The 20,124-nt window shown below is 52.8% G+C and overlaps 1 protein-coding gene across 2 annotated transcripts in view; it reads right to left on the bottom strand.

The window, feature by feature from the left end:
- Positions 1-20,124, bottom strand: part of OARD1 (O-acyl-ADP-ribose deacylase 1) — a 44,783-nt gene that overhangs the window by 7,028 nt on the left and 17,631 nt on the right. For both annotated transcript variants that reach the window (XM_078644230.1, XM_078644231.1), the window contains exons 3-5: positions 12,764-12,908; positions 12,564-12,622; positions 3,867-3,979 (exon numbers count right to left, since the gene is read on the bottom strand). In XM_078644230.1, the coding sequence (XP_078500356.1) occupies positions 3,867-3,979; positions 12,564-12,622; positions 12,764-12,908 (317 nt within the window). The remainder of the gene's footprint in view (positions 1-3,866; positions 3,980-12,563; positions 12,623-12,763; positions 12,909-20,124) is intronic.

The raw sequence follows: 20,124 nt of genomic DNA, 5'->3' as shown, positions 1-20,124 counted from the left end.
TAATGGAATGGGAGCTTCCCAATCACCTGCAGAAGCTTGAGGAATGGCAACAAACCTGTGACAAACTTTTAGATGACTGGCGTAGACTGGAGAAACACACTTACTCAGCACACCGTTAGAGGTTAAAATGGAGGGAGATAAACCGGTGGCAAAAGTAGCACGCTTAGTTAGGCAACAAAAGACCTGTGCCCTGATGATGGTGCTACAGGATGAAAATGGGACCCTACCTAACACCCAGCTTCCGATAAATGAGGTATTACGGGCCCATCTCGGCAAGCTATACGTGGATCGAAGGGAGGAAACAGGGGATCACGGAGTAGCCTTCTTGGCACCGATAGAACTCCCAAGGCTAGTGGAGAAGGATTGTGCCTCCATGGATGAGCCCGGCTGCACTGCAACAGCTAAAATCTGTGAAAACGCCAAAGGGCGATGGTCTCCCGGCTAAATTTTATTAAAAGTATGCGGACACGATCGTTGAGAAATTACTGGAGTTATATCAAGAGCTCCTTCAGAGGGGGAGTTTACCCGATACCCTACATAAGGCCCTAATAGACTTAGTGTCAAAACCAGGCAAGAACCAGATAGAAGCCTCCTTCTATAGACCGCTTTCACTTTTACACAGATATAAAAATACTTAGTGGTATACTGGCGGCACGGTTGCTCCCACATTTAATCAACACTAATACACACTGATCAGTGTGGATTTATACCACAAAGAAGCAGTGTGTATTATCTTATAGTATTGTCCTATGTCTACCATGTACCACATTTGAGGAAGGCCCTAGCATTCCTAGATATCGAATTGGCTTTGATTCCGTAAACTGGGAATACCTCTGGCAAGTGCTGAAGAAAGTGGGCTTTGGCACAAAATAAGGAGCATGAGTTAAATTTTTATACACAGACCTGGGAGCAAGGGTACACAAAGGCAGTATACTGTTGGGCAGGTACCAGTGGTATGGGGCACCCTGCATGGGCGTCCTTTATTACTCGTTTTGTTTGCATTGGCCTTAGAGTTGATGGCAGAGCTGCTGCATCAAACACTGGGGCCTTGGGGGATTCCGCTGGGAGATACAATCCACGTTATTGTATGCCGAAGACACCTTGGTATATTTGTGGAGCCCGGTGTACTAAGTCCCCATACTCCTCAATGCACTACGGGCCTTTGGGGATGTATTGAGTTTCTTTCTTTGTGAACATCTGCAAGTCCCAACTGTTTCTGATGGCAACACTAGCTTGGGTCTAGACAGGGGCACTGCCGTGGGGGTGGGGATCTAATATTAGGGAGTCAAGATGGCCCACACAGAAGAAAAATTACTAGACCTCAATATAGGTAGGGTACAGAAAGGTCTGCGAACGTCGATTCAATTCAAGAGCGACATCTCTCGGTCTCTGATGGGCTGGGCAGCATTTGTGAAGATAGTGATGCTCCCTAGGTGTCTGTATGTGCTGCAGGGCACGCTCTACGAGAACCCCCAGCGCTACTTCGCCAAGCTAGATAATTGACTTACAATGGGCTAATAAGAGGAAATAAATAGGACGATCCATGCTTGAACAAACCTGGGTGCGAGGTGGGATTGAGATTCCCAACATAGAACTATTTACTATATGGTGGCTCACTTACAGTACACAGTACACAGGTTAGACACAGCAGACAAATGGTAAAACAGTTCCTTGAAGGGATCAGACAATAGCCAAACATTCCATGCTTAGGTGTGGTGCGAGTGTGCCGACAGACACACCCTTCCTTGTACGTCAGGTGTGTCCGGTACGGGACAGTGAAGTCACAAGGGTATTAAGACAAGCCCTGTACGTGCTGGATATGCAGATATGCATAATGTCCATACAAAAATGGAAGAACGGAGGCTGGAAAGTCTGGGAGACGTATATCTCGGAGGCTAGTTTAATACGCAGGCGGATACAATAGAGTCCTTTGTGCTGAGTACAGGGCAATATTTACAGTATGCAAAAATATCTGCAACGACACAGGAGATATGGCCCTGCTTCCCAGAGAGGCCACCAACCTCGCAGACACTGACAACACTCCTTCTCAATGGAAAGAGGCCCTACACTGATATTGCATATATACCGTGTGTTAAGGGACAATATACCAAAGATAACCCCTAGAGCGCATGCGAAATGGGAGGGAGACCCTGGAAGAAACCCTGCCCACCTGTGACTGGGAGAAAGTGCATGTAGGGTTACAAACAGTGAGCTCCAACATGTGATTTAAACTAATGCAATATAATTATACACATTAGGTGTTTTTCTCACCCAAAACTTTACATAACATCTACACCACGCGGCCGGACCAATGTGCTTGTTGCAGGAGACTTCAGCAGCGTACTTTTTGCATGTAGTGTGGCACTGCCCATCGATAACATACTTCTGGAGGGAAGTAATAGAGAACCTAAACAGAGCCCCTAGATGGGAGATAAAGCTCACGTTGCGGGCAGTATTGTTGGGTCTGGTTCCAACACTGCCAAAGAAGAAACTTATTTATATAGAAAAACAAGAGCAACCTATATGTCCATGCAAACTGGGAATCAAACTTGTAACAATTGTTCACATGGAAGTTAATGAAAAGACAGCCTCTAGATGAAAGCACCAAGAGGCTGCATCATCCACTCTTACATCAACCTCCTCTCCTATGCCATGCAACTCATTCTCTCCTTCACTGACAAAAAACCCAGATCCATGTCAAGTTCAATGCCTGCATGACTGAAATTCCTCACTGGATGAAGACCAACTGTCTGAAGCGGAACACCGATAAGACCAAAATCTTTACCCTCTGGAAGAGCACTTCACCGTGGGACTCCACTTGGTAGTCAACAGAGCTAGGACAGACACCCAGCCACGCCAAGAACCTCGGGATTGTCAGCAAACTTGAAATGACCGCTCAAGTCAACGCTGTCACTGCCTCATGCTTCCATACCCTGAAGATCCTGAGGAAGATTTTCAGATGGCTCCCAATCAGCGCCTAGTTTTGCCTATCTCACACCTGCTCAGTAGGAGGATACCCTCTCTGGTGATAATGCGATCTACAAACCTGCCTAACATAACAGGACATCAAGGCATTTGGAGAGTAGCAATTTAATAAAAAGAAAATATGTTACAACATTTACTATAATTTTCAACTATGTGCTGTGGTTCATTAAGTATATCTACACAAATCACTGTCCACGACTTTCAAGGAATAATAAAGTCAGTGATATGCTTGACCATCTTTCTGCATGCACCTATATTGTAGGAAGTGTGCCAACATGACTGACCAAATAATCCATACATTCCCCTGAATACTCACTCACCGTAATAATCAAAGCTCATTTCACCAGTTAAATCAGGGTTCCAAACAAAATGAACAGAGACATCCCTAGCAACATCCCTTGCTTGGATTTCACTAACGTTATCAAAATTTTAAGGTTTCAAGATTGTGCACCTGTAGGTGTACAAAGGCATAAGCAGACCACAACCGTTAACTCTATCATCAAGCAGGAATATTTAGATCTCATTATCACCAGCTCTGAAAGCCTACCAAGGTATGGAGAACTAGAACCATGACCTCTATAACTTCAAAGCATAGAAGTATGAATATTAGATTCCTAATCCAATACTTCATGCCAGTACAGTGCTGCTTAACATACAGCATCACGAAGAGCTCTTGCCATGACCAACACTCCTAAAGAATTAATTGGCCACACGCATCATCAACTTTGCCACCATATGCCAAGAGAACACACAACAGGCTTCACTAACAGGAAATACTACCTAGAAGACCAAAATGACCAACTCTGCCTATCTATTAAGGCACAATGGATTCCGACACCCATTAATGTAGGTAGCGTATCTTACCAACTTCATCTACGTACCTTGGCATGGACACGCTCTTGACTCCATTAGCCAGACAGTGGTCTTGCATGGCTTCCAAACTCTTGCGCAGACTCTCATAAGTTGGTTTGTCGGATGCCTTTTTTTTGGTGATCTACAAGGGGAAATAGGTGTGAGTGGCATTACAACATAAAAGTAGCCTTTCAGGTGTTGGAATTGGAGAGAATTTCATGCCATAACAGTAGTCCAAGGTAAAATGTTACATTTATCACGCATCACGTGGCCCTTCAGAATCTGAAATCAATGTAGCAGAATTGTTCCATGTGATACTTCAGGGAATGGTCAATTTGCTGGGGAGATTAATGTGACTAACCCGAAGAGTTTCTAAAAGTGAGACAAATTTCAGGTAAAATGGGCTAACAGATTTAAAGATGTCATGCATTTATAAAACGCATAATGTTCGGGTGTTACATCCTGCAATAGTGTACATTTACAACCCCACAGCTATAAGAAAATAAACATAGCCAGACTCACAACAAGAATATATCAATGCAATACGTACAAGTACATGGCTGGAAGGAGTTAGCAGAAACAAAGCATAGAGGCAGGTTTAGAAACAATGTTAAGGCAATACTTTAATAGAAGCCTCAGTCAACCAGAATTATATAGATAAGAAATAACAGGATACAGCAGCAAGAGGCAGTCGGAAGATGTAGGGGACTGGCTTCTTAGACCAATTACATACTATCATGGGAATAAATTAACAAGTCGACTCAAAAGTGCTGCATAGGGGAGTAAGAGAGAGACAAAATGTGGAAGGTGTGAGGCAATTTGTTAAAAGCAAAAATTAAATTATAAAGATTAATCTCCAGGAACATACAACATTAGCTTTCTGTGTCCCTTAAACCATGCCCCTGAAGAGCTTTCTTGCCTTTCCACTGATAAAACATATACTGTACTGGGGCTCGAAAATGTGATTAGAATCATTCACATAGTTTCCAAGTTTCCAAATTCCATTAACTTTATATCAACAGACTACTCGAGTACTTGTCCCTATCAACATTGAGAAAATGCTAAACTTTGCAACTCTAACTTAACACACTGCAAACACACTTCATACCAGGAGACAAGTTTTTAAGCACCTATCCTTTTTAGGTCTTGACTAGCGAAGGCTGCGCTTGCGCAGTCTCACTGGTGAGATTTTATGTTTTCTTAGTACGGGGGCTTGAACCCGCCCCTCTTCTCCATTGGCTAGGTTCGTAAAAGGAGGCTAGCCATTGGAGGAGAGGTGCGTCACTCGGTTCAAGGCCCATCTTTTTCGGATTCGGGGACGTGTTTTTTGCAGTTTTTAACTGTGACGTCATCCGTCACTCAACAGCAAAAACCACGCCCCCGAATGTGAAAATGGAGGCGCTTTTCTGACGCCATGTCTGCCCGACCGCCACCGGAAGAAGTAGAGAAGCTGCCGAGTCCTCCGCCCCAGCCGGTGAGTGCTTGCTTTTCTGCCCCCCCCTGTTCCTCGTTGTGCTCGCTTTTCTGACCCCCCACCCTCCTGTTGCCTCGTTGAGCTCGCTTTTCTGCCCTCCACCCCCCTGTTCCTCGTTGTGCTCGCTTTTCTGCCCCCCACACCCCTGTTCCTCGTTCTGCTCGCTTTTCTGCTCCCCACCCCTGTTCCTCGTTCTGCTCGCTTTTCTGTCCCCCCACCCCCCTGTTCCTCTTTGTGCTTGCTTTTCGCCCCCCCCCACCCCCGTTCCTCGTTGTGCTCGCTTTTCTGCCCCCCCCCTGTTCCTCGTTGTGTGTGTGTGGCTCTGTGTGTGTGTGGTGGGGGCTGTGTGTGTGTGTGTGTGTGTGGCTCTGTGTGTGTGTGTGTGTGGCTCTGTGTGTGTGGGGGGCTCTGTGTGTGTGTGGGGCTCTGTGTGTGTGTGGGGGGGGGGCTCTGTGTGTGTGTGTGTGGGGGGGGGCTCTGTGTGTGGGGGATCTATGTGTGTGTGGGGGATCTGTGTGTGTGTGGGGCTCTGTGTGTGTGTGGGGCTCTGTGTGTGTGTGGGGCTCTGTGTGTGTGTGGGGCTCTGTGTGTGTGTGGGGCTCTGTGTGTGTGTGGGGGGCTCTGTGTGTGTGTGTGGGGGGCTCTGTGTGTGTGTGTGGGGGGCTCTGTGTGTGTGTGGGGGGGCTCTGTGTGTGTGTGTGTGGGGCTCTGTGTGTGTGTGTGTGTGGGGCTCTGTGTGTGTGTGTGTGGGGCTCTGTGTGTGGGGCTCTGTGTGTGTGTGGGGCTCTGTGTGTGTGTGGGGCTCTGTGTGTGTGTGGGGCTCTGTGTGTGTGTGGCTGTGTGTGTGTGTGTGGCTGTGTGTGTGTGGCTGTGTGTGTGTGGCTGTGTGTGTGTGGCTGTGTGTGTGTGGCTGTGTGTGTGTGGCGGGGGCTCTGTGTGTGGGGGGGGCTCTGTGTGTGGGGGGGCTCTGTGTGTGGGGGGGGCTCTGTGTGTGGGGGGGGCTCTGTGTGTGTGGGGGGCTCTGTGTGTGTGGGGGGCCGTCTGTGCGGCGTGGGGCCGTCTGTGCGGCGTGGGGCCGTCTGTGCGGCGTGGGGCCGTCTGTGCGGCGTGGGGCCGTCTGTGCGGCGTGGGGCCGTCTGTGCGGCGTGGGGCCGTCTGTGCGGCGTGGGGCCGTCTGTGTGTGGCTCTCTGTGTGTGTGGTGGGGGCTCTGTGTGCGTGTGTGTGGGGGGTCTGTGTGTGTGTGGGGGGTCTGTGTGTGTGTGGGGGGGGCTGTGTGTGTGTGGGGGGGGCTGTGTGTGTGTGGGGGGGCTGTGTGTGTGTGGGGGGGCTCTCTGTGTGTGTGGGGGGGCTCTCTGTGTGTGTGGGGGGCTCTCTGTGTGTGTGGGGGGCTCTCTGTGTGTGGGGGGGGCTCTCTGTGTGTGTGGGGGGCTCTCTGTGTGTGGGGGGGGCTCTCTGTGTGTGGGGGGGGCTCTCTGTGTGTGGGGGGGGCTCTCTGTGTGTGTGGGGGGGCGCTGTGTGTGTGGGGGGTCTGTGTGTGTGTGGGGGGGGCTGTGTGTGTGTGGGGGGGGCTGTGTGTGTGTGGGGGGGCTGTGTGTGTGTGGGGGGGCTCTCTGTGTGTGTGGGGGGGCTCTCTGTGTGTGTGGGGGGGCTCTCTGTGTGTGTGGGGGGCTCTCTGTGTGTGGGGGGGGCTCTCTGTGTGTGGGGGGGGCTCTCTGTGTGTGTGGGGGGCTCTCTGTGTGTGGGGGGGGCTCTCTGTGTGTGTGGGGGGGCGCTGTGTGTGTGGGGGGGCGCTGTGTGTGTGGGGGGGCGCTGTGTGTGTGGGGGGCTCTGTGTGTGGGGGGCTCTGTGTGTGGGGGGCTCTGTGTGTGGGGGGCTCTGTGTGTGGGGGGCTCTGTGTGTGGGGGGCTCTGTGTGTGGGGGGCTCTGTGTGTGTGTGTGGGGCTCTGTGTGTGTGTGGGGCTCTGTGTGCGTGTGGGGCTCTGTGTGCGTGTGGGGCTCTGTGTGCGTGTGGGGCTCTGTGTGCGTGTGGGGCTCTGTGTGCGTGTGGGGCTCTGTGTTTGGGGGGCTGTGTGTGTGTGTGGCTGTGTGTGTGTGGCAGTGTGTGTGTGGCAGTGTGTGTGTGGCAGTGTGTGTGTGTGTGGCAGTGTGTGTGTGTGTGGCAGTGTGTGTATGGGGGGGGGCTCTGTGTGTATGGGGGGGCTCTGTGTGTGTGGGGGGGCTCTGTGTGTGTGGGGGGGGGCTCGGTGTGTGGGGGGGGTTCTGTGTGTGTGGGGGGGGCTCTGTGTGTGTGGGGGGGCTCTGTGCGGCGTGGGGCCGTCTGTGCGGCGTGGGGCCGTCTGTGCGGCGTGGGGCCGTCTGTGCGGCGTGGGGCCGTCTGTGCGGCGTGGGGCCGTCTGTGCGTGGCTCTCTGTGTGTGTGGTGGGGGCTCTGTGTGCGTGTGTGTGGGGGCTCTGTGTGTGTGTGTGGGGGCTCTGTGTGTGTGTGGGGGGGCTCTGTGTGTGTGTGGGGGGGCTCTGTGTGTGTGTGGGGGGGCTCTGTGTGTGTGGGGGGGGCTCTGTGTGTGTGGGAGGGGCCGTCTGTGCGGCGTGGGGCCGTCTGTGCGGCGTGGGGCCGTCTGTGCGGCGTGGGGCCGTCTGTGCGGCGTGGGGCCGTCTGTGCGTGGGGGCCGTCTGTGCGTGGGGGCCGTCTGTGCGTGGGGGCCGTCTGTGCGTGGGGGCCGTCTGTGTGTGGCTCTCTGTGTGTGTGGTGGGGGCTCTGTGTGTGTGGTGGGGGCTCTCTGTGTGTGTGGTGGGGGCTCTGTGTGTGTGGGGGGGGCTCTCTGTGTGTGTGTGGGGGGCTCTCTGTGTGTGTGGGGGGCTCTCTGTGTGTGTGGGGGGCTCTCTGTGTGTGTGGGGGGCTCTCTGTGTGTGTGGGGGGCTCTCTGTGTGTGTGGGGGGCTCTCTGTGTGTGTGGGGCTCTGTGTGTGTGTGGGGCTCTGTGTGTGTGTGGGGCTCTGTGTGTGTGGGGGGCTCTGTGTGTGTGTGTGGGGCTCTGTGTGTGTGGGGGGCTCTGTGTGTGTGGGGGGCTCTGTGTGTGTGGGGGGCTCTGTGTGTGTGGGGGGCTCTGTGTGTGTGGGGGGCTCTGTGTGTGTGTGGGGCTCTGTGTGTGTGGGGGGCTCTGTGTTTGGGGGGGGCTGTGTGTGTGTGTGTGTGGCTGTGTGTGTGTGGCTGTGTGTGTGTGTGGCAGTGTGTGTGTGTGGCAGTGTGTGTGTGTGGCAGTGTGTGTGTGTGGCAGTGTGTGTGTGGGGGGGGCTCTGTGTGTGGGGGGGGGCTCGGTGTGTGTGTGGGGGGGGCTCGGTGTGTGTGTGGGGGGGGCTCTGTGTGTGGGGGGGGCTCGGTGTGTGTGTGGGGGGGGCTCTGTGTATGGGGGGGCTGTGTGTGTGGGGGGGCTCTGTGTGTGGGGGGGGCTCTGTGTGTGTGGGGGGGGCTCTGTGTGTGTGGGGGGGGCTCTGTGTGTGTGGGGGGCCGTCTGTGCGGCGTGGGGCCGTCTGTGCGGCGTGGGGCCGTCTGTGCGGCGTGGGGCCGTCTGTGCGGCGTGGGGCCGTCTGTGCGGCGTGGGGCCGTCTGTGCGGCGTGGGGCCGTCTGTGCGGCGTGGGGCCGTCTGTGCGGCGTGGGGCAGTCTGTGCGGCGTGGGGCCGTCTGTGCGGCGTGGGGCCGTCTGTGCGGCGTGGGGCCGTCTGTGCGGCGTGGGGCAGTCTGTGCGGCGTGGGGCAGTCTGTGCGGCGTGGGGCAGTCTGTGCGGCGTGGGGCAGTCTGTGCGGCGTGGGGCAGTCTGTGCGGCGTGGGGCAGTCTGTGCGGCGTGGGGCAGTCTGTGCGGCGTGGGGCCGTCTGTGTGTGGCTCTCTGTGTGTGTGGTGGGGGCTCTGTGTGCGTGTGTGTGGGGGGTCTGTGTGTGTGGGGGGGGTCTGTGTGTGTGGGGGGGGCTGTGTGTGTGTGGGGGGGGCTGTGTGTGTGTGGGGGGGGCTGTGTGTGTGTGGGGGGGCTGTGTGTGTGTGGGGGGGCTGTGTGTGTGTGGGGGGGCTCTGTGCGGCGTGGGGCCGTCTGTGCGGCGTGGGGCCGTCTGTGCGGCGTGGGGCCGTCTGTGCGGCGTGGGGCCGTCTGTGCGGCGTGGGGCCGTCTGTGCGGCGTGGGGCCGTCTGTGCGGCGTGGGGCCGTCTGTGCGGCGTGGGGCCGTCTGTGCGGCGTGGGGCCGTCTGTGCGTGGGGCCGTCTGTGTGTGGCTCTCTGTGTGTGTGGTGGGGGCTCTGTGTGTGTGGTGGGGGCTCTGTGTGTGTGTGTGGGGGGGCTGTGTGTGTGTGGGAGGGGCTCTGTGTGTGTGTGGGGGGGGCTCTCTGTGTGTGTGGGGGGCTCTCTGTGTGTGTGTGGGGCTCTCTGTGTGTGTGGGGGGCTCTCTGTGTGTGTGGGGGGCTCTCTGTGTGTGGGGGGGGGCGCTGTGTGTGTGGGGCTCTGTGTGTGTGTGGGGCTCTGTGTGTGTGTGGGGCTCTGTGTGTGTGGGGGGCTCTGTGTGTGTGGGGGGCTCTGTGTGTGTGGGGGGCTCTGTGTGTGTGGGGGGCTCTGTGTGTGTGTGGGGCTCTGTGTTTGGGGGGGCTGTGTGTGTGTGTGTGTGGTTGTGTGTGTGTGGCAGTGTGTGTGTGTGGCAGTGTGTGTGTGGGGGGGCTCTGTGTGTGGGGGGGGCTCGGTGTGTGTGTGGGGGGGCTCGGTGTGTGTGTGTGGGGGGCTCTGTGTGTGGGGGGGGGCTCGGTGTGTGTGTGGGGGGGGCTGTGTGTATGGGGGGGCTGTGTGTGTGTGTGGGGGGGCTCTGTGTGTGGGGGGGGCTCTGTGTGTGTGGGGGGGGCTCTGTGTGTGTGGGGGGCCGTCTGTGCGGCGTGGGGCCGTCTGTGCAGCGTGGGGCCGTCTGTGCGGCGTGGGGCCGTCTGTGCGGCGTGGGGCCGTCTGTGCGGCGTGGGGCCGTCTGTGCGGCGTGGGGCCGTCTGTGCGGCGTGGGGCCGTCTGTGCGGCGTGTGGCTCTCTGTGTGTGTGGTGGGGGCTCTGTGTGTGTGGTGGGGGCTCTGTGTGTGTGTGTGGGGGGGCTGTGTGTGTGTGGGAGGGGCTCTGTGTGTGTGTGGGGGGGGCTCTCTGTGTGTGTGGGGGGCTCTCTGTGTGTGTGTGGGGCTCTCTGTGTGTGTGGGGGGCTCTCTGTGTGTGTGGGGGGCTCTCTGTGTGTGGGGGGGGGCGCTGTGTGTGTGGGGCTCTGTGTGTGTGTGGGGCTCTGTGTGTGTGTGGGGCTCTGTGTGTGTGGGGGGCTCTGTGTGTGTGGGGGGCTCTGTGTGTGTGGGGGGCTCTGTGTGTGTGGGGGGCTCTGTGTGTGTGTGGGGCTCTGTGTTTGGGGGGGCTGTGTGTGTGTGTGTGTGGTTGTGTGTGTGTGGCAGTGTGTGTGTGTGGCAGTGTGTGTGTGGGGGGGCTCTGTGTGTGGGGGGGGCTCGGTGTGTGTGTGGGGGGGCTCGGTGTGTGTGTGTGGGGGGCTCTGTGTGTGGGGGGGGCTCGGTGTGTGTGTGGGGGGGGCTGTGTGTATGGGGGGGCTGTGTGTGTGTGTGGGGGGGCTCTGTGTGTGGGGGGGGCTCTGTGTGTGTGGGGGGGGCTCTGTGTGTGTGGGGGGCCGTCTGTGCGGCGTGGGGCCGTCTGTGCAGCGTGGGGCCGTCTGTGCGGCGTGGGGCCGTCTGTGCGGCGTGGGGCCGTCTGTGCGGCGTGGGGCCGTCTGTGCGGCGTGGGGCCGTCTGTGCGGCGTGGGGCCGTCTGTGCGGCGTGGGGCCGTCTGTGCGGCGTGGGGCCGTCTGTGCGTGGCTCTCTGTGTGTGTGGTGGGGGCTCTGTGTGCGTGTGTGTGGGGTCTCTGTGTGTGTGTGTGGGGGCTCTGTGTGTGTGTGGGGGGGCTGTGTGTGTGGGAGGGGCTCTGTGTGTGTGGGAGGGGCTCTGTGTGTGTGGGAGGGGCTTGGTGTGTGTGGGAGGGGCTCGGTGTGTGTGGGAGGGGCTCGGTGTGTGTGGGGGGCTCTCTGTGTGTGGGGGGGCTCTGTGTGTGTGGGGGGGCTCTGTGTGTGTGTGGGGGGCTCTGTGTGTGTGTGTGTGGGGGGGTGCTCTGTGTGTGTGGGGGGGCTCTGTGTGTGTGGGGGGCTCTGTGTGTGTGTGGGGGGGCTCTGTGTGTGGGGGGGTGCTCTGTGTGTGTGTGGGGGGCTCTCGGTGTGTGTGTGTGGGGGGCTCTCGGTGTGTGTGTGGGGGGCTCTGTGTGTGTGTGTGGGGGGCTCGGTGTGTGTGTGTGGGGGGCTCGGTGTGTGTGTGTGGGGGGCTCTGTGTGTGTGTGTGGGGGGCTCTGTGTGTGTGTGTGGGGGGGCTCTGTGTGTGTGTGTGTGTATGGGGCTGTGTGTGTGTGTGTGTATGGGGCTGTGTGTGTGTGTGTGTATGGGGCTGTGTGTGTGGGGGGGCTCTGTGTGTGTGTGTTTTTGTGGCTCTCTGTGGGTGTGTGGGTGGGTGGCCCTCTGGGTGTGGGTGCAAATGCAATAGGTCTCGCATTTGCGAGAGATTAAGCTATTGACATTGTAAATGATAATGCCATTTATTTATCTGTTTTCAAACCCAACACATAAATAAAAACGTTGTCATTTGCAATGCCAATAGCTCCAACTTTGGCAAAGGCGAGACCGTTGCATTGTAAATGCTTGTTCTCTACGTCAGCTGATCTGCAACCTATCTTCCCAGCTCCTCCTCTCACACGAAAACTGTGCTCTGCTAACAATAACCTGTCTGTGTACAATGCCCCCTCCCTCTGCAACATCCAGATTCCGTTCGGTGAGGGTCTACATGCCAATCCATCTCTCCCGGCTCTCAATACTCACCACAGATCGTACACTCAATTCAGCATCTCTCAAACGCAACCTCACCAAAAATATACAAGGTAGTCGCTCGCAACCTCTTTTCAGTCTGCCCACAATGTGCATAGACATCACCTACTGCTTTCGTCACTCTGTAAACAACCTTAGAAATAAGTGCAAGTTTACAAAACCTCTTATGGTGTGGATGTGTCTCCTGTCTCGTCTTCTATTTGATAATCAAACAGCTATAAATGCATCATCCCAAACTCCATCACTGAGCTACGTCTGAATGACCGAGTGCTCCGCGTTTTCTGTTTCAACAAATAAATATATTTTAAAATATATTTTTTTAAAGTATAATATTGTCCCTTACCAGATAATACACATATCGGTCCCCATCCTTCAGGAAAGCAACTTCTCCGGTCTTCTTATCTAAATGTAAAGTCAACACTGAATCAAGATGCTTGCAGCAGCTTTCTGTTTTCCCCCCCCCTGCATATAAAACTAATATCAATGCCCAAAACGTAAGACTGGTATCTTCTGATGTAACCCCTCAAGTATCCCACAACTCACTCTGATTCTTCAATTCTTTAATACCACCAAACTTCTTCTTGAAAATGACTGCAATGCCAGCTCCCATGCGGCAATCTTCGCTGATGCAGTGTGCTAAAGAGTCTGTGGCTGGGCAGGAAAATAGGTCCCCTTTGACATCCTGGACCTAGAAACAGTGAGAAGGACATTGGAATTGAGTACTGGCAATGGCGACTTTCTAAACATGTTTCTCATAGGATGGTGGTGCAGCAGTACAATAGTCCTTTGGCTCGATTTTAACAAATGCCAAGAAAACTTTTCTCAGCTGATTCAAAAGGTAAATAAGAAAAGACAGACATGACACTAAACTACACGTACAACAAAGCACACTTCCCTTTTCAGGTCACAGATTGATGAACTCCGATTTATATGGGTACTGAATGAATTACAAAACTGCACACTTAAGCGTCTTCTAATCGCTGTGAGAGTATGATAGTTCTAAAACAGGGCCTACATTATTTCGTATTACAGGTGTGTTCGGATATGAAAACGCCTGTAACAAGAAAACTAGAAATGTCGAGCCAATTGTCCTGGGCTTGTAGAAGTGAAAAGTATTTTTCGATGTATCACTAACAACACAGACAACAGGGGCAGCTTCACTAACAATGACTGGGGGTGAATGTTTGCTTTGTCCAGCATTCCGTTCATCAATTATTTCTTTTGCAAATGTCACCCACTTAGGGAAGGGTATGCCCAGACGTGGGTCCCGTGCTCACTACACCACTGGTTTCAAGCTAGCCTGGCTGATGAAGGGTAATGCCCTGAAACAGGTCCCAGGATGCTTGTTCTGGTTCAGGGAGGACCTGGCTGGACTGTTCCCACAAGGAACAGGGTCGTATGGCTGGGTACGAACTGGGGTGGTGTTGTGAGCAAAAGAAAGATGCATTAAACCCAAATTCTTGTGATTGGGGGATGAATGTTTGCTTTGTGCAGCATTCCGTCCATCAATTGTTTCTTTTGCATATGTCACTAACAAAAAGGCACGAGGGCAAGGCGGAATAAGAAAGAAGAGAAAATGGATGGCGAGCTAGAGAGGGCATGTTGAGGAGGAGAGAGGGTACAGTGAGGAGAGAGGCTACAGTGAGAAGTGAAAAAGAGGAGGGTGAGGAAGAGAGAAGGGAAGAAGCGTTCACTGAGGTGAGGGAGAGACTGGAGAAGATTGATGCAGAGGGAGGGTAAAGGGGGGGCTATCTTGCAATGGCAGTCTGGACTTTTTTTAAAAATCTTCTTAGCAATGAGAGTGAGACCCCCCCCCCCCCCCCCCCCAAAGTAAGGTCAGTTTGCAGAGCTGAAATGTGGCATAACAAGGGAGGTAGTTGCTCTTGGCTTCTTAGGACATACTTTACTTAGAAACCATTGAGAAACTGTAGTTCACGAGTGCTCGGATTATGATGTTGTCAGTGGTCCATGTTCCTAGGGACAGACTGAAGTGGCAGGTAGTTCTTCCAGCCTCTGGGAGTTAAGATCTCTTTTTTGGACGAGTTAAACGTAAGGTAGGGTGACCATGTGTTACAGATTGCCAAAACTGTGCCGGTTTTTTCACCAGCAGTCTCTGCAGATTTCAGCAAATTTAGAGCATGTCCCGGTTTTCAGGCAGGGGCAAGCTGGAGGGAGCGCCATTTTTCTCGGTTATAGGGCAGGACTACTTAACAGCTCTTATCAGAAAACAACTTAATTAACACACAGGATACTGGGTTAAAAGTTACATTTAATTAATTTCCTTAGTGCCGCATTGTCGGTGTTTCTATGTTGATGAATTCTGTCATTTGAGTCATTTTGTGGCCCTCGGTTGATGTAGAACTGTAATCCCTATTTTTGCGAAATTTCACTGTTTTCGGTTTTCAATATCTGGCCACCCTAGCTTAAGGTGGTTAGTCAACAACTACTGGTTAAGAACCCAAATATACTCAATCAACCAGGTGACTTGTAATGAGTGACTACTCACCCGTAAGGGTCTCAAGGCGTGGGGGGAGGGGGTGGAGGAGTAAAGGGTGGTCTGCGGAATCGCAGTTCTGTCAAAGAGCGAGGTCTTGTGGGCCTTCCTGAATGAGGCAGTGACGGTGAGGTGGAGAGGCAGGGTGTTCTAGGTGTTTGCTGCGAGGTAGGAGAAGGATCTTCCTCCAGCCGTGGTCTTGTGGATATGCGGGACAGCGGCCAAGGTCAGATGGGCGAAGCGGAGGTCTCTGGTGGGTGTGTGCAATAAGAGGCGGTGGTTGAGGTACGCAGGTCCCGCGTCGTGTAGGGCTGTGTAGGCGTGTTTGAGAAGCTTGAAGGTGATTCTTTTGTTGACTAGGAGCCAATGGAGGTCTTTGATGGGGCTGGTGAGGTGGCTGCGGCGGGGGATATTGAGATTGAGTCTGGCGAAGGAGTTCTGAATGCTCTGCAGTTTCTTGAGGAGTTTCTGGGTGCACTGCCGTAGTCGTATCTGCTGATGATGAGTGCGTGGGTGACCATCTTTCTGAACTCGGTGGAGATCCACTTGAAGATCTTTCAGAGCAGGTGTAGCCTGTAGATGCAGGATAATGAGACGCCATTGATGTGGCGGTTCATGGTGAGCAAGGAGTCCAGGATGATGCCAAGGTTTCGTGTGTGGTCTGTGGGAGTGGAGGGGATCCAACATCTGCGGGTGGAGCCCAGGAAGAGGACTTTGGTCTTCTCTGAGTTGAGCTTGAGGCAGTTGTCCTTCATCCAGGTAGCGACAGTCTTCATCCAGTTGTGGAAGTTGTTCTTGGCGACTGGGGGTTCATTGGTGAGGGAAAGGATCAGCTGGGTGTCTGCGGCGTAGGAGACAATGTTGAGTCTGTGGTTACAGATGATGGCTGCGAGTGGGCCATGTAGATGTTGAAGAGCGTGGGGCTCAGGGAGGAGCCCTGAGGCACTCCGCAGCTGATCTCTGTGGGTTCAGAGTGGAATGGAGGTAGTCTGACTCTTTGGTGTTCGGCCGGTGAGGAAGGAGTGGATCCATTCCAGGGCTTTGTCGTGAATGACAGCATTGTGGAGTCTTGTGCATAGGGTACGGTGGGAAACTGTGTTGAAGGTGGCTGAAAGGAGCAGGAGGTTGAGGGCTGCAGTTTTGCCTCGGAGGGTGTGGACCAAGTCTGTGGCGGCGGGAGGGTGGCCCCAGTGCTGTGGTTGCTTCGGAAGTCAGATTGAGAGAGTTCCAGGATGTGGTTTGCTTCTATGAACTCGGAAAGTTGGGCGTTGAAGGCCTTCTCAATGACCGTGGCTGGGAAGGGGAGCAGAGAGATGGGTCTGAAGTTCTTGAGGTCCGTTGGATCCCCAAAGGGTTTCTTCAACAAGGGGTAGATCTCTGCGTGTTTCCAGTCTTCCAGTAAGGTGGCGGATTTGATGGAGCAGTTGATGGTGTAGCAGAGTTCGGCGGCGATGGATGTGCCGGCTCTGTTGAAGATGTGGTGAGGGCAGGGGTTCAAGGGTGCTTCAGAGGGCATGCTCTCCATGATCTTGAGGGTATCATCAGCAGTGAAGGGAGTCCAGCTGAGCAGGAGCTGCTGGGGTCCGGTGTTGTTGGGTGGGGTGGTTTGCGTGCGAGGTGAGAGGGGCTTGGGTATCGAGGCTGTTGAAGCTGTCGTTGAGCTCCTCATGTTGCAGTGGGAAAAGGTGCAGAGGTTGCTGCAGAGGTCTTGGGAGCGAGGGATGTCTGCTGTCTCTGTACTGTGCTTGGCGAATTCCTTGACCACGGCGAAAAGTTATTTGCCATTGAGTTTGTTGGCGTTGATCCTTTCTTGGAGGGTGGCTTTGTTATTCTAATGAGGTGGTCGTGTGCAGTGACAGCGGGTTTGAAGCCTGAGTGGTCTTCCAGGGTCCTGCTTCTCCTCCATCTCTTCTCGAGCCGTCAACAGGTACGTCTGGACTCATTAAGGGTGGGAGAGAATCAGCTACCTTTTTTGGAGTGTTGCTTGCTTGGAGCTTTCTTGAGGGGAGCCAGTGTGTCGGCGCAGTTTGAGATCTATCGTTGGAGGTTGTGTGCTGAGGTATTAGCGTCCCCAGATTTCAGTGGTGGGGCTTTGCTGAGGTGAGCTGTTCTTCGGTGACCTTATACCAACTTCTGTGAGGGTAGCAGTGGGTGTGGTGGTGTACAGTGGGTTTGGTGAAGGAGAAGTGGATGCAGCGGTGGTAGGTCCAAAGGAACTCAGAGGTATGGCTGATGTTGATATTGTCGCTGGTGGAGAAGATGGGGTCGAGCGAGTGTCCTGCTGAGTGGGCTGGGGAGGTGACCCGTTGTGTTAGTCCAACAGTGGCGAGGTTTTACAGCAGGGAAGCTGTGTTCTTGTCGTTTAGGTAATCCAGGTGAAAGTTGAGGTCGCCAAGGTGGATGTAGTCTTTGGAGGCGAGGGCGTGGGGTGTGATGAAGTCGATGATTGAGCTGCTGAAGGATGGACAGGGTCCGGGGGGGGTCTGTAGATGAAGGTGCCACGGAGGGTGGTGTTCGGGTTGGAATGGAAGTTGAAGTGCTTTATGTTGATCAAGTGGTCATCTGAGTGAGTGGTGAGGCGTAGGGTGCTTTTGTGTACGATGGTTTGTTGATGCGGTGCTTGTAGGAAAAGCGGAAGTGGTGCCGTGTGGGACGAGCATCAGCGGGGACACGGCGAGGAAAAGGAGCAATAATGTCAAGAGGAAAAGTGGAAAAATGCAGAAAGTAACAGAAAAGCAGAAAATATGAAAGGAGGAACAAAAGAGATCAGGAGAAGAGGCAGAAAAACAGAGAGATGGTAGGCTGCTGATCAGTCAAAGACTGGCAGTCCCAATCTAAGCACCCCAGCCGCACGAGTCGGCAGTCACTCACCGGCAGTCTCTGGGCAGATTTCAGGCCCTGCAGGGTAGCAAGAGGGGGCCACAACAGCATACAGGCCCCAAGATGTCCGTGAACAAAATCCCGGGACGCCACGGCCCCCCACGACAAGAAGCGCTGGCAAGCATCAGCTGTCCCGCACCCAAGATGGCAGCCGTGAGCAAAACCGGCACCCGGTACAGAAACACGACCCATGGATCAGCACGGCTGAGGTACGGCTGGCGCACCCCCGTTCCCCCAGTACACCCGCAGCAGGCTGTAGCGAGCCCAGAGACACTTGAAATCTCAACGGTGGCCGAGAAGGGCCCCAGCACGCAGCCTTTCAGCTACACTGCCCGAACTCCCCACTAGTCCCAATCATGGCCTTGCAGCCACGGCAAGCTTTGAAGGAGGCAGGAGGTAAGAGGAATGGGGGCGAGGGGAGGATGTCCCAGAGAAGTCCGGCTACGAGAAGGAAAAGCTCCTCTGACAAGTATCTCAGCAAGTGTCTCAGCCTCTGAGCATGTGGAATGGTATTCACCATTCTAGCTAATCGTGATCTGGAAAGATCTCTTAGAATTACGTTTATAATCAGAATGTCGTAAATTAGGCAACTCAGCAATGTTTCTCACGCTGATATGACTACTTTCAACATAATCCATCTCCTGCTGCATAATTTTACGTTTTCAAATAAATTAAAATGTTTCCAACTCTAGAAACCAAAGGTTTCTGTTTCATTCAGAAGGGCTGTGCAGCGCCCGACACTTTGCAAACAAATATCTAGTCACTGTTTGTCACATTATGAAATGAGATCATTTTGCCCAGATTGTATTAATATCATAAACTGGGCACTTATGAAACATTTTGCCTCTTTTTACATGTCTGATTATCTGAATCTTAATCAGTCCCCTAGTGTGACACCAACAAAACATATATGCAAGTTACATTACTGTTCTACATGGCTGCTTCTTACCCTTGAGAAATGCTTCAATACATTGTCAACAAAAAGCTCAAAACAAATATTTTAAAGCATAGCTGGATTGTACAGAATCAAACGGGGGTGCTTTTATAACAAGAAATGTGACCAAGACCTTTTCTGCTGATTGCACTAGTGTATACGGTTTACATATAACTGTATACTGCGAAGGTATGTACATTGTGACTAAAAGGGAAGCCCTGTATTTATTTGCAAAACAAAATCATTAATAGTTCAAGAATAACATTTTGAATAGAATATGACTCGTTACTACGCGAGTCATTACATCGCTTGCGTTCACAGCGCGGTCGTTACAACGTCTGCGTTGTTACCACGCAATGCCATTACTACGCAAGTCATTACATCGACTTGCAGTAGATGGTGCGCTAACATTAGGAATGTATAATTTACTATTCTAACTCCAGCCTACGCAACAGAGGGAAGGTGTTGGCATACTAAACTATACTATTCCTTATGTTAGCGCGTCATCTAATGCAAGTAGATGTAATGACTTGCGTAGTAATGGCATTGCATGGTAAAAACACGGTTGTTGTAACGACTGCGCTGTAATGGCATTGCGGTGTAATAACCGTGATGTAAAGGTCGTTTCCCTTTTGAATAGGGTCTGCTGAACCCGTACGACTTTCTTTATTAGGAAATCTAGGCATGTCCAATAGGATTGACCCCGAATTTGTTTTCACTGGTGTTCAAATATCAAAATAAGCTTATGAAGCCACGGAAGGTTTCATATAAGTGTGTATTCTTCATAAATGGTCTTTCTTTGTCATGAATTTCCATTTCCTGTGGAGGGAAAATTATACCCTCACTGCCGCCTTATTTCATTAGCCCAGTATACAATAATGGATATTTATAAGGCAGACATCACTGAGTTATGTGCAGTACCTTACTTTTTCCTTTATAATAAAGAGTGAAAAGGACTTTAATCATCAAGGTACGTGAGTATTCTTAGTATCTCGTGCTTTTTAATTTATTAATTCACTATATAGTAGAGTAAACTCACTAAGGAAAATATTGATGCCTAGTTATTAGGTCCCATTTTACCACAGAGGACTCCTAACTTGATCTACTCATTGCTTTCATTCATATATGACTGCATTTGTACATATCCAAAGAGGTCAGTGTAAAAGTGTACTTTATGGTTTCTGGTGCAATAACTGAGTCAGCCAACATGAAGTTCCGTTTATGGTTATGTCAACCTCGAATTTTATCAAGGCCTCATGAATTATGACCTAAGCAAATAGGGTTGAAATACTAAAGTCAAAGTTCTGATTTTCACTCTTACTCGGGTCCTGTATGTGTTTGTGGCATCTCTGTATTATTCTTAAATGAACGATGGTCATTTACCTTCTGTTAGTCCATGAGAAACAGAGTTTACATCGAGTTTCAGTTATCAAAATCAAACCTACGCCCCCAAAGCAACCTTAGCACTGGGTTCTCAAATAATACATGATTTTATAACCCAATTTAATGGGAAGTCACTTCGAAATGAATGTAGACCACACCCACCTTGCAGAGATTTGGAACAGGACATGGAGGTCACAAAGCCGGTGCATAGCC

The sequence above is a fragment of the Lissotriton helveticus genome, chromosome 5_1 (genome assembly GCF_964261635.1).
Source record: "Lissotriton helveticus chromosome 5_1, aLisHel1.1, whole genome shotgun sequence".
Lineage (NCBI taxonomy): Eukaryota > Metazoa > Chordata > Amphibia > Caudata > Salamandridae > Lissotriton > Lissotriton helveticus.
This window is presented reverse-complemented; position numbering and strand designations above follow the sequence as displayed.